Below are 15,082 nucleotides of genomic sequence, written 5' to 3'. Positions count from 1 at the left end.
GTAAGAGAGGTTCACTGGGCATCCATCTGTAGAGGGTGTACTGTGATTCATTGCTCAATAATACAGCTTTCCAAGCTTCAACATCCAGCTGTACACCCTCTTTGTACCATTGAAGATGATGCTACATTTTGATTGGGGTAATATGGGGCTTGAATATTGCAGTCCTACTATGGAAACCCATGTTGTGGACCTCAGTTCTGAATGTTTTTGTGCAGATGTGTGTTCCAGTCGATGCCAGGAACTCTACCTTGAATGTGTTGGGATCCAGAAAAGTGGCCCCTCGCATTTCGCCTCCCACATTTCACCCCCAGCACATTTTGCCCCCCTGTAAATAACGAGTAGGCTACAAAAATGTAAATCATCATCATCATCAAATTCCTGCTATGTACCCTCAAGGGGTGTAGAGGATATGACAGTACTACATGAAAAAATTACATCATTACTAACTTCCTATCTACAATTTTCTTCCAAATCAGTCTGTTACTTGTCAAGACTCCAACATTATCAGATCTTATATTTCTATCGTCTAAGGCACTTTGTACCATATCAATCCACCTATATCTTGGTCTTCCTCTGGGTCGTTTTCCTGCCAACCTGGCAGAGAACACTTGTTTTGCTAATCTTTCCTCTCCCATTCTATTTAAGTGACCACACCACCTGAAATTAGCTCTGCTAATGCAGTCCTGGATGCTGACAATGTCAAGTTCTTTCCTAATATCCTCATTTTTAATATGATATTGCCATTGATGTCATCTGTTCATGCCGCTAATCTTTCTCAGGACTCTCATATCTGTGGTCTCTAGTCTTTAGTCAAGTGTTTTACTTCTGACCCAGCTCTCAGATCCATAAGTTAAAACTGGTTTGAACACTGTCTTGTATAAAGCAAGACAGTGTTCAAGACAGTGAACACTGTCAGGGAATCTTGCAGACTTGTAGCGGATTTATTTAGAAGTATAACATCATCGGCATAAAGCAAAGAGCTGACATTAACATCTCCAATTTTGATATCCTGTTTAATACCACTTTCCTTCATAATGTGATCCATATAGATAATGAATAACAGAGGGGATAATGTACATCCTTGTCTCACACCAGATTTAACAATAAACCATCTTCCTGTACTTCCTTCAATTCTAACTGCTGACTTACAACTCAAATAAAGACTAAGTATTGCTTGATATAATGCCCCATTGACACCATATAACTGCAGCGTATTGAATAGCTTCTCTCTTGGCACCTTGTCATATGCCTTTTCCAAATCGACAAAACTTAAATACAGATCTTTGTTATATTCCCATGCTTTCTCGACTATTTGTCATAAAGTGAAGATCTGATCCTGACAGCCTCTATTTGGCCTGAATCCAGCTTGTTCTTCACCAAGCTTTTCTTCCACAATTCTTCTCAACCGTTTCTCAAGTATACTGGCATAGATCTTGCCAGGAACACTCAGTAGGGAAATACCTCTGTAATTCTCACATTCAGTTTTATTTCCCTTTTTATATATGGGTACTATGAGAGCTCTACTCCAATCATCGGGAATTCGTCCCTCTGTCCAGGCTTTCTGAACTATACAGTGCAGCCACTGTAAGACTTTTATACCACCATACTTCAGCATTTCTGGTCGAATATCATCTACTCCTGCTGCCTTTCCACATTTCAAGCCTTTGATGGCTTTTTCTACTTCTAGTATGGATATGTATTCCTGACTGCATGCCTGGTCAGTGTTTTTTATCACTGTGCTGTCATCACTGCTTGTTTCATTTAGCAGTTTTTCAAAGTAATTACTCCATACTTCAAGGATATCTTTTTCTCCTGTTTTCATGTCACCTTTATCATCTCTAACTCCTTTTACAGCACTCTTTCCTCCATTCCTAAGCTTCTTCAACAACCTCCAGAATATTTTGCCACCTTCTTGATATTTATTTTCTATGTTCTTGCCAAAGCCCTCCCATGACTTTTGTTTAGCTAGTTTTACACACTGTTTAGCTTTCTTACATTCGTGTCTGTATTCTGTAAGAGTAAAAGCTGACTTATTTGCCAGGAACTTTTGATATGCTTTCTTCTTTTCCTTCACTGCCTCTTTAACTTCCTGTGTCCACCAGGGAGTTCTGATTTTTTTATCCTTGCACACAACCTCACCACATGCCTCTCTGGCAGAATCAATCAATGTTTTCTTCAGAGTTTGCCACTGAATCTCCAAGGTTTGATTCCTGTTCTCAAACTCTTTCATTTTCTTTTCAATAATCTTTCTGTATTTTAATCTACAGTTCACATCTGAGAGCTGCTCAACTTTTATTCGCTTTAAAATTTTCTTACATGTCATTCTTTTCAATATGAAATTCAATTTTATCCTGCTCAAGACTAAATAGTGATCACTTCCAATTTCAAATCCTCTGTACACTCTGGTGTCCTGCACCAGGGAGAAAACATCACTATCAACAATAACATAGTCAATGAGACTTTTCTTATTCCTAGCCTCTTCTCTCCATGTGAATTTGTGCACATTTTTATGTTGGAACATGGTGTTAGTAATAACCAGTCCATGTCCTGAGCAGAAATCCAACAGATATTTGCCATTATTATTAGCTTTGCTCTTTTCTCCAAATTTTCCCAAAATATTTTTGTATTTTTCGCAATCATTTCCTACTCTGCTATTTAGATCTCCAACAAGGACCAACTTTTCCTTTTTCATTGTGTCAGTTGCTTTTTCTAGAGGGTCAAAAAATTCCTCCACTTCTACCTTAGTAGAACCTTCTGTGGGACCATAGGCACAAATAAGTCTCATTGTCCAGTTCCCCATTCTCATATTTGCCCACATTACTCTACTTGAGACTGACTGCCATTCAAGAAGATTAGCCTCGTATTTTGTGTTGAATACTATGGCTACTACTTCTTTTATACTATGGCTACTCCTTCTTTTCCTTGATTGTCATTACCTGAATATAACATTTTGTATTTATTGCTTAGAAAGATCTCACCAGTTTTGGTCTTTTTTGTTTCAGTCACCTATTATGTCGATCTGGTACTTATCTAATTCCTCAGCTAGCTCCATTTCTTTGCCATTCAGGCTTCTTATGTTGATAGTACCGATCTTTAACTCTGGTGATGTTGAGTTGGTGTTTGTTTTCAGATTTGTAAATAATATACCTAATGTTTTAATAATTTTAATTTATTTTGTTTTAATAGAATAAATGCACATTATTATTCTTTAAAACTCGAAGTTGTATGCAATGCCTGTAAGGTAATCAATCACATCATGGTTTTGAAAATCTTGGACTATTCTTTTGATTCTAGCAGAAATTGCAGCATACTTCATGTTTCTTTGATTGCCTGAATTACCGGCAATTAGTTGTGTAATTAAGAAATTGTGCAGCCCTTGTTTCTTTAAAGAATCAATGAATCTGTAAATATTTGGGAATGAAGTAGCACAAGTTTCCTGAAATCCCCTGTGCAACCCCTCCACGCCGTTGTTGGTCATTCAGTGTTTGTGTGTAAACATTACACAATTCAATGGCAAAAATGGGTAATTGCTGGCCTCTCTGTTGTCTTCTTCCAATATATGTATCTTCAAAGTAGCTTGCAATCACCATAGCTTCAATGGGGAGGTCATCAGCTTCAACTAAATCTTCAAATGCTTGAATAATGTTAGCAGGAGGAATAAATGCCAATGCCGGAATCAATCGGATCCAACGAGCAAATTCATGGTCTTGTTCGTTTCGGGCTTTTAAACCTTCGTTCTGTACCTTTTGCCAAACGCTTTGGGAAAGATGAAAAAAACAACTGGTATTTACGATACCAGGAAATTCTTCTTGGAAGGCCTACATGGCACTTTGTTCGAAATCTGTCATAAGTCACTGGGGTTGGAGACCCAGTTGTAGATTTTTAACTTCTTGAAGCAACCTGACATATGTGGCACGAGTTTTGTTTGGCAGAAGCGCGTAGACCGCTGGTTAGGTCTCTCTCCTCACATTGAAATGTGAGGAGAGCCAGATGCAGGAACTTTTGTTTGAATTTAGACAAATCGGAACAAGATTCACTTGTTACTGAAAAGACTCCTTTAAGATTAGTCACTGTCCCCCCGCCCATGTCCATCACTAACCACATGACTATTCCCCCTCATGGTCAAGTATGTATTCTTTCCATTGTGAAAGGATTAACAGTTCCAGTTAATCCTTTCACAATGGAAAGAGAACTCTGAAAACATACAAAAGGGGAGAAATTAGTTTAAAAGCTACGTGACAATTTGTACACGAATGTAATTTTGAAAATTTGTTCGGAAAAGTTAGAGTTATCGGAAGTTCAGTTCGAGTAATCGAAAGAGTTTAACATTGAATCTCCACTAAAGGGGCTGGGACTTCAATAAAAATTCGAGTTATCGTGAGTCGACTGTATTTACATTTTTGTAACCTACTCATTATCTACAGGGGGCGAAATGCGAGGGGCCACTTTTCCGTAAACCCAATGTGTCAGCCGACGAATGGCGGTTTTTACATATTAACCTCATAGCACCCTACAGTCAGGTTTGGTGAGTGTGGTATACACTTTGGGTAGCAGTTGTTCTGCCTGCACTTCCATCTGAATATGGTATCACTGATTGTTGACCTGGGATGGCTTAATTTGTCAAGAACGTCAACAATCATATCCACTTAGCAAAATACATCATCAATTTCTGATATGCACTCTCTAGGGGCATTCTTATCAACACCCCCCTCCATTGAGTGTTATCTGTCAGGTCTCTAATATTGTCAAGACCTCATATTTCAGTTTTTTAATGCGCTGCTATCCTAGAAATAAACACTTGTTTGAAAAATGTTTCCTCTCCCGCGCTGCTTAACTGACTATTACTTAAGCTCTGCACATGTGTACCTGAATTTAAACGATGTCAAGTTCCTTTCTAATATCTTCTCTGTTGATGCCATCTGTTCATTTTTTTCAGTATTCTCATATCTGTGGTCATCATATTTCTAACCAAGCTCTCAAATAAATAAGTTAATCTATTGATTGCTGTCTTATATACTGCTAGTTATATAGTGGAGTCTTGCCAGATAACAGATGAATTTAGAGGAAAATTAGTGATTGGAAGTTAATAATGGTTTAACTTTTTCATGTAGTACTATCATAATTATCCTCTACACCACCTGAGGGTACATATCAGGAATTTGATGATGGTGGTATTGCTAGTTTAGTATTCAAGCTGATTTCCTTCTTATTTTTAATTTTTTTTTTTTCAAATGGATCCCCATCATATAAGTCTATTTCCAAATTTAGTTTGCCATCTTAATTAAAATTGTACCTAAATAACTGAAATATTTTACTTCATATATATATAGGTTTGCCAATGAGAATTTCCAACAGTTCCTGCCTACTTTCACAGCTTTTGTTGTCTTTTTTTATCACTGATTTTTATACAAAATTTGTGACAATAGTTATTCGATTTAGTTAAATTGTCTTGTATACTTACACTAGATTTATTTAGAAGTAACATCATCTGCATAAAATAAAGACCTGAAGTGAATATCACTGATTTTTAAATAAGGTTTAATGCTACCTTCCTTCATTATGCAATATGTATTAGATGAGGAATAAAAATGAAGATAACTATAGAATAACAAGTATACACAATAAAAATAAATTTATTATCTAAATATTTCGTCTTATGTATCGTAAAGCATCATCAGTACAAACAACAAACAAAAATAAGGAATTCATGGATTAAAACTATTGGGCTGAAAATAATTAAAATTAGTTAAAAATAAAATATATATAATAGATTAAATTTATTTAATACAATTGAGATATAAAAATTTCCCATAATTTTGGAACAGTAAGACAATCGTTACAATTAAAGTTAGGTTGATGAAGTAGGGCTTCAGCACTTTCTTTGTATATACGTTCATGTTTATATATGGATCTATGCAGTACCTTGGTATTTTCCCATTGGATCCTATGTGGTTAGTATTTGCAATTCCATGTTGTGCCAGACTAGATTTGTGAGGTTTGATAAGCCAGATGTGGTCTTGATGTTCAGAGATATGTTTATTTACAGATCTTCCTGTTTGTCCATAGTAAGACAAGTTGCACAAACATGGTACTTTGTACAGTAGCTCTCCTCCCCCTCTGTGGGGGATACATTTCAAGACAGCGAGTGGATACCTGAAACTGCAGATAGTACCAAACTCTAAATATACTATGTTTTTTCCTATACATACATGCCTATGATAAAGTTGAATTTATAAATTAGGCACAGTAAGATATTAACAATAACTAATAATAAAATAGAACAATTATAACAATATACTCTAATAAAAGTTGTGAATGGAATCTTAGCAACCTCAGCATATGATTTTTTTTTTCTTTCCTTATGAAGTTGAGTACTTTCATCTTTTCACTTAAAGGAAGCACTTTATGGCTTCTTTTTGACACATCAGAATTACCAGCATCACTACTCTTGCAGTTTGGGGCCATTATTAAGTAAAATAAGATTTACTTGAACACAAGCACTGCGATATCATGAAAGTCGATCTGATAACCTGAGATGGCTACTAAGTGATTGACAGGTGGGTAATGTATACAGTACAGCATGGATATGTCGGACAAACGGATGATTCACGCCCTGGGTGGGACGCCGCAAGATATAATCATGCTACTCAGAATGGAGCGGAATTTAAAACTTATGAATTGTTTATTTCTGGAATTTCCATTTAATATTTTCTATCTGGTGGACTGTGAGTAACTGAAACTGCAGAAAGTGCATCTGCGGATAACGGGAGCATAAGTGGCGAGAGTTTGTCTTTTGGAGACGGTAGCAGGTTAGGAATTTGATTGATTGGTTTATAGGTAGCGATGAGTTTATATTTTTTCATAATTTTTGCCAGATGTTCAGAGATACCTTTAATATATGATATAGGAGTCCTATGGGCTTCTTGTCTGGGTTGCTGTACAGGAGAGTGGTTAATTGTTTTTTGGGTTATTCTTGAATTATATACATTTAGTAAGGCTGTTTCTTTGACAATTTCCAGTTCTTGTTTTAAAGATTCTTTAAAAATCTAGTATTAAGAGCACAAATCTTGTGTGCTCTTGATACTAGGGATTTTATGATGCCATATTTTTGAGATGGATAGTGGGCTGATGTAATGTGGATATAACCTGAAAAAAAAGTAAGTTTTTGGTAGACAGAAATGGAAATGGATCCATTTTGTTTATACTGGATGTGTACATCTGAAAAGGAACTACCTAATGATGATTCTTTTTCTATTGTGAACTTAATATGAAGATGTAGGCTGTCACACAGAACTAGAGTTCTGGTTCTGTGTGACTCCAAACTGCAAAGACATCATCATCATCAATGTGCCACAGCCAAACTTTTGGTTTGGGGTCAAAAGAGAAAATTCTTTCTTCTAGGTGTTCAAGATAAAAAGTTGGTTAGGTTAAGTGATAAGGATGAGCCTATTGCAGTTCCTTTCTCTTGTTTAAATATTTTATCTTTCCATATGAAGTAACCAGATTTAACTGCAAATTTGAATAATTTTTTTTTAAATAACGAAACCTGTGGTGCGATCATAATTAAAAGAAACACACGTATTAACCACAGTGAAAATTATTTAATTGTAAATATTTCACGTTACGCACGTTTAATGAGATTCTATTGTAATCATGTACCCTAACTGTATGTTATTCTTATTATTGTTGTAAACTACTGTACTGATGACATCCTAAGATACTTATTTATATATATAAGTTATTTAATTTAATTTATATATATAAGTTATAATTATTTAATTGTAAATATTTCATCCTATATATTTATATATATAGGATGAAATATTTACAATTAAATAATTTTCACTGTGGTTAATACGTGTGTTTCTTTTAATTAAATTTGAATAAGTCCCATCTGTCTAATGGAAATTTTTGGGATAGAAATTCTATTGTCTCTTTGCAATATTTGTGAAGAGAGAGAGAGGCAATATCAAAGCTTATCAACATGTCTGTATCTGCCAGTTTAATGTCTTATATTCTTTTAAGAAATTCGATGGAATTTTTTAATGAAGAAGCTGAGTGGCCAATGAGGTGGGCTGAGAAGGCTAGACAGAAATTTTGATATTTTATACATAGAACTGCCTATAGAATCCACAATAGGTCTACATGGACAATTGTTTTCATGTAATTTTGGTGAGCCATATATTCTAGAGGGTCTTGCATGGTATGTGCTGAGTCTTTTGATGGTTTCTTGATCAGATGTTACGATACGTAAGGCGAAATATTTATATAATAAACTTATTTTTACTGTGGTATACGTGTTATTCTATAGTTACAGATACTCCACAGGTGTCAATAGACAAGAAAAAAAAATGAAGATAGAAATGAATTCACCCTTGTCTTAATGCTGTCACACTCATCTGGCACATACCAAATAGCATTATCTAGCCTTCCTTCAAAAGGAAAATAAAACTAAGCGACTAAACTATCGTCCTCCATTGGCCTCACTTTAGTATTCATAAAGTGGAGAAGATCCTAAACAACCAGATTCTTTACTATCTGGAGACTCATCAATTAATTAGGGATTACCAATATGAATTCCACCACTTGCTCTCCAGTAGATGTCCTTGCTAATATAATCTGCCAGTGGACATAGGCAAAGGAAAGATTTAGAGAACTTGCTTTGCTCTTGATATCTCCAAGGTATTCGACCATGCCTGGCATGGAGGTCTTCTTACTAACCTAACATTTTATGGTCTCCATCCTGTCCTTAGTGATTGGATTACTGTCAGATTTCTTCAGCAATGTTGGAGTACCCCAACAATCAGTACTCTTGTCTATGTTCTTCCTCTTACACAATGACCTTCTCTCTCTCAAATTCTATCCATAGTTTTTGATGATGACAGTACTCTCCACTTCTCTTTATTCAAAAAACCTTATACTCAAATGATTATACTTCAAGATCTTCCATAATATCTTAAGCACTGATCTCCTCACCATTCTCAACTAGGATGAAGATAATCTAATAAAGGTCAATGATATCAAGACACAGTCCTATCTCCTAATTCATCCCTCTTACTTTTGGCAATATTAAAATCTCTAGCCAAGATCAGTTGACATGAAGACTTTCACATCTAGCTTATACTGTTATAAACAAATCCCATATGTAGCATCCTCAGCCTCCAAAAAACTTGATATTCTTTTTTGTTCAAATGACACTTCTCACCTGGTTAACTACTAACATTTAATAAATTCCAAATCTAACCAACCTCAGAATATTTTTCTCACATTTGGGATAGTCCACCCAAAATCTCACTAAGAATTCTCAAGTCTTGTGCAATCCACCAAATAGCTAACCCCTCTCTCAGAGGCTTCCTCTAGTCACTTTCTCACAGGTACCCTATTTCTACATTATACCTTTTTTACAAATATTTTCAAGTATGTGTGTGCGCATACATGTGCACACATGCACGAGCACACACAGGGCTCAACAAATATGCTCACCCATGCATATAAAAATTAACCTCATTCCAATTCCTCATTATGATATTTGTCCACATCATCTTACTTCAAAATGCCTGACATTCAAAATCTTTGTGTTAAGTGTCGAATACTGTAGCTACTCTTTTGTTTCACTGATCGCTACTTCCCGAATATAACATCTTGTTGTTATTATGTAGAAGACACTCACCTATTTATGCCTTTCTTCATTTTAGTAACATCAATTATATCAATGTGTTACTGCTTTAATTCTTATATTGACAGCACCCATCCTGAATTGTGCTGATTTAGACATTCAGTAGCTGACTTTTCACTATTCATTCTAATGAAAACATCAAGGGTGTTTAAATGGATGATGCCTCAGCTATCATCGCATTCCATCAGTATCTTCATTTTCTTTTGGTTAGTCATTGCAGAATAAACAGTTGGATAGGTTAAATCCTTAACTGACAGATCATCTTTGTTCATTCAGTATCCAAGTGAACAATTACTAATAGGGTATACAACGAGAAGTGTAAACTGAATGTTAGTCTATAGCCTCAGTCAGTTCTTTCCATCCTTAAAGGGTGACATGGAGCTCTCTTACCAGTTATTTCACTTTGCCCATTAGGCAACATCATTTTATAAAGAAGTCTGCTTAATGTTCTTCAAAATCAATTTAACTAATGGATTTAGGAGTCAGGTTACAAATAAAACAATCGACAAAGTCTGGAGAACATAGATGAATTTTGAGGAAAATCAGAAAAGTGAACATATGACATTACTAACATTCAAGAATTTGTAAGCAGAAGTAATCTAGGATCAGAAGTGGAGAAGAAAAGTTAGCAAATACAGTTGTTTGATGCCAGGACAAAAAAGACTAAGGAGAAGACAAATATCAGTGTAGTTTAATGCAGTCAGCAGTGCTGTAAAGTACCTAAAACAAATAACAGATTAATCCAGGATTAAACTGTTAATAGGAAGCTAGTAATAATGTAAACTTAAATGTGTTGTTCTATCACAGTATTCTGTACAGCACTGAGGGTACATACCAAGAACTGAGAATGGCATATTTTTACTTGGTAACACATTTCTGTGCACAATAATAATGCTTGCATTGTTTTCTCTGCTGTTGGTTAGTCATTTCAGTAGGTTTGCAATGTCCAAAATTTGCCAATGAATGCATCTTATTGATCTTTTAGATGGCTGTGTGTGTGTGTGTGTGTGTGTGTGTGTGTGTGTGTGTGTGAGAGAGAGAGAGAGAGAGAGAGACTCTACCTACCTATGCAAGGCCGTGTAAAAGGTTAAGTCTGGACATCTAGCTGGTCAAAGAGCATGCTAGATCCCTCCACAAAGACTTGTATATCATTTTATAGAAAATTACAGGTGCATTTCCCCATTCAGATGACCTAAGCCTGTATGATCTAATTAAGTGGTTACCATCAAGCCTATTAATGTTCATTATGTGTATTATTCATGCCATCTCTAGTAAATATCACTTTATCAATAAAGTGTAACTCTGCACATCAGGATCAGTGAGCATCCAAAAGTTAATACATTACTCAATCTACCTGTTTAAGGTGCTATACTTCTTGCAGTTTTTTAATTTTATTTTTTATTTATTTATTTTTCTATCTGATCCACACATGAAAGACCACATGATCAATAGCACACTAGTGCCATGTGTGGGCAAGAGGAATAGAAGAAAGGAGGAGTCTGTTCACATTTTGCTTGAATAGCTGAGGGTCTTTGAGAGTCTTTGGGGAAGGCAGAATGGGGGAGACTGTTCCAAAGGACAGAAGTTGATGGAATGAAAGATAAGTCAGTGAAGGGTTCGGTGAGTTTCAAGTTAGACTATAAAAGGGTGTGGGTTAGCAGTGGCTCTTGGTTTGATGATTTTGGAGAATGGAGGAATATATGGCCAATTCAACAGAGCACTGTCCATGAAAGTATCTGTAGAAGTGGCCCAAGGCAGAAATTGAACATGTGTGTGTGTGTGTGTGTGTGTGTGTGTGTGTGTGTGAGAGAGAGAGAGGGGGGGGGGGACTGGAGTGGGTCTGTGAGAAAGGGATCATTAATTAGCCAGACTGCCCTCTTCTGGATAGAATCAAGCAATCTTAGAGAGGATTTTGGTGCACCACCCTAAATATAGGAGTAATATTCCATGGCTGGGCAGATTGTACTTGTAGTGAAGCAAAGCTGTCTGAAGTATATTATTTTCAGATGCAATACTAAATGATCCAGTTCCCCACAGATGGTGGATGTAATCTATAAAAATTGGGACCATATGGTTGGCAAATCAGTATTGTGATTTCTTATAAGTAGCTTTTGCAATGCCATTACAAAAAAAAACATAAATGAAGTGCATGCTGAAAACAGCTACCACCATTCTTTTCAGTAAAAGCACACAGATAAATGCATTAACCCAACAATGCTCAACAGAGCACTGTTTAAAAGCTCCAAGAACTACACTATGTAAATTTTAAACTGTGAAATGACTATCACCCTATTTATTTGGAAGTGGAAGAGACTTTTAATTTCTTCACACTGAAACATTATTCTGAAGATAATAAATACCATAAAATTCTAAGTATAAGAGGCACTTGTGTATAATATGCATGTCTAATTTAGATCTGTTAAATGTTAAATTTAGATGTAGTTAAAGGTTAAACTGAAATTCATAACACCCAGCAGTACTATTCTATTAAGACACAGGTGTATCATTTTAATAATTTATTTCAGTATAGATATTGATATTCACAATTATGCATATTATATGTGAAATTTCAGTATAGATAGATAGATAGATATTGTAATTAAACATATTAACATGAGATTTTAAAGTACCAATGTGATGTAAAGTTCTCACATTTAATTCAGAAACACTCAGAGAGAATATTTAAACTATCTACAGCTTTTAGATATGAGCCTCGTATTATATGAAAATTGTGTTAAATAAAGCATATGCACACAAACATGCACCAAACTCAAGTATAGAAAACAATGACCAAACAAGTTTTGCTTTTTGTATACCTGTGTTTGGTGCTGCAATCATTTTAATATGCCATTCTTCATCTGAGTGCATTGTTTGAAACTTAGTAAAATAGGTGTGTGCAGCTAACATTTACGGTATATTAAAAATAGTATTTGGCAATTGTGTCAGAAAACCATGATTTTGCGAATTTAAAGTAGTTTACAGAGCAGCCAGACAAGTCTGCATGGAAATATTTCAAATGGTCAAACAGTTATTACTTACATCATATATGTTGTGGTATTAAAATATCTCTAACATACCATAAAAAAATTTTCATAGTAATAACAAAATGAAAACTGACTATTCTCCATCAGAAATATGTCAATTGCTAAATCTGTTTTGTTTGTTGCACAATATAGATATGGTTCCTTGTGACTTCTTGGGATTACTCTGAATTCAATTAAAGGTCACTAAGATGAGAAGTGACAGTCCCCTCTCAACAAAAAAGCAGCTTGCTTCAGTAGATAGAAAGGTTACAGAGCCAGTGAATAAGTGATATGTGCCTAAGGGAATTAATTCAAAGGTGACTAAAAACATCAACATTTCATCCTCTGTATGTGGATCATCACATCTTATCCTACTAATAATTTCCTTAATCCAATAGTACATTGAGTACACTAAATGTGTACTTTCAGTTGATTCTCCTTCAGTGACATATTTTTAAGGAATGTGTATAAAAAGAATGACAGTAAATCACAATTAACAAAGTTTGTGATAAAGTAATTAAAAATTTTGTGTATGTGGAGGATAAAAAAAAAAAGGTAATAATAATGTATCTATATTTTCATCTTATTAATAACACATCATCAGGAATTGTTTTATGAAATTTAACTTTTACCTGAATTTTCCTCTGCAGGTTGGCCATCAATCACCAATGTAGTGGAAGACGGAGAAACAGAGGATGGATCATTAACAACACTTAAAGAGCATATAATATCACTACTACCACTGAGAGTTGCATACACTGGATTATCAATTCGGTCAACATCATCTTTTTGTTGTCCATTACATTCGTCAACTGGTAAACTAACTCCACTAGATATCACTGGTGGTGAGGCACTATCAATAAGCTGCATGACTGGAGATGTATCCCGTGAAGTTCTAGCACTTTCTGGATGAGTCATGTCAGAACTATTTTGTAAAGATACCATGGACACAGAATTTATCTCTGGGCAGCTTTCATTAAGTACAAGGCAAGTATTCACTTCCATACTAGACTCTGTTGCTTCAATAATGGCTTGCTCAAAATGTGCATCATCATGATTTAGCTCAGTATAAGCATCAAGATCATGAGGAGAATCTTGTTCAGGCTAAAAGCAAAAAATATTAATATATATATATATATAAACAATACAAAATAATCTACAATTCCCTGGATCTGAGATAGTTAGTTAGTATATCATTACTTCTTAACTAGAAAAGAGATTTGTGTTTTTTTTTTTTTCATCCATATTTAACTCTAGTGGGTCGATCCTCTAGTATTAGTGGCTACCACCATAATGCAGGACAATATAAGAAATGTGTTATGAAAAGCATTATAGAATACTTCCATCATGTTCTCATTATTGAGAACATGATGAGAATATTTTGTATAAACAAAATGGCTAATTATGAACTTCATGTGCAAACTTTTTTTTTGAGTAAAATATGGATGAAAAATAAGATTACTGTGTCTAATGTCTTGTAAAGTGTTATATATTAACATAATTTAGCATGCACAGTTACCTCTAATCAAAAGTACTATAAAACTCTAGCAACACTATTTTTCTATTTGCATGACTTTTTTTTCCATCAGGATAGCTCATAGTATTTTCACCTAGATCGAAACTAATAAGCAATTTATCATGAAACAAACCATATAACAGTAAGATACTGAGAATACACTCATTACGATTATTTTATTTATTTATGTTTAAGGTAAAACTCATCTACAAAAGGCTGAAAACATAATAATACATATATTATTATGGCCAAGGGTTAGATGATATGAAATATCCCGGATCTAGAGACCAAACTTAGAACTCTTTCAAGCAGCTTTAGACTGTGAATAAGCAGGATGAATGTCTCACAATGGACAGTGAAATTCTTATACCACCTAAAAGGCACTGCAAACATCCTGCCTGCAGTGGGATTCAAACCCACAACCTACTGGTTAAAGAGTGAGGAAGTGCTTGAATAATAAATAACTCACAGACATTTTCTATTAACACTAGATATATTTCCTCAACATGCTTTGCTGTCTGTATGGTTGACAGCATCTTCAAGAGGTTGTTTAACATAAGAAGAAAACAAAAATTGCCAAAAGTAAGAGGGAGTGAATATACTGAAAAATGATATTAAAAGAAAAGAACTTCAAATTCTATACAATTAGTTCCTCCAAAATGGCTGCTCAAAAAAAAAAAGATACTAAAGAAGCTTTTATTTTCTGATGAACTATTCAGTAATAACCCAGAAATTAATTAAAAAGCCATGGTAACTATACCATATGTTGGCAATGCATCAAGAAAAATAGCCCAAATATTAAAATCAGTAACACCAGAACAACCTTTACACCAGTTAACATCTTATGAAACTTCTTTTGTCCTAAAG

General features: G+C 34.9%; 1 protein-coding gene across 1 annotated transcript in view; it reads right to left on the bottom strand.

Moving 5' to 3' along the window:
* The window catches only part of LOC150101205 (uncharacterized), a 242,979-nt gene that overhangs the window by 116,431 nt on the left and 111,466 nt on the right, over nt 1–15,082 (bottom strand). The window contains exon 6 of the mRNA XM_090402189.1: nt 13,332–13,803. Within this exon, the coding sequence (XP_090258315.1) occupies nt 13,332–13,803 (472 nt within the window). The remainder of the gene's footprint in view (nt 1–13,331; nt 13,804–15,082) is intronic.

This window comes from Typopeltis vanoorti, chromosome 12 (genome assembly GCF_054136105.1).
Source record: "Typopeltis vanoorti isolate ZY-2024b chromosome 12, IOZ_Tvanoo_1.0, whole genome shotgun sequence".
Classification (NCBI taxonomy): Eukaryota; Metazoa; Arthropoda; class Arachnida; order Uropygi; family Thelyphonidae; genus Typopeltis; species Typopeltis vanoorti.
Note: the sequence above shows the minus strand (reverse complement) of the source record. Positions and strands in the feature narration are given on the sequence as shown.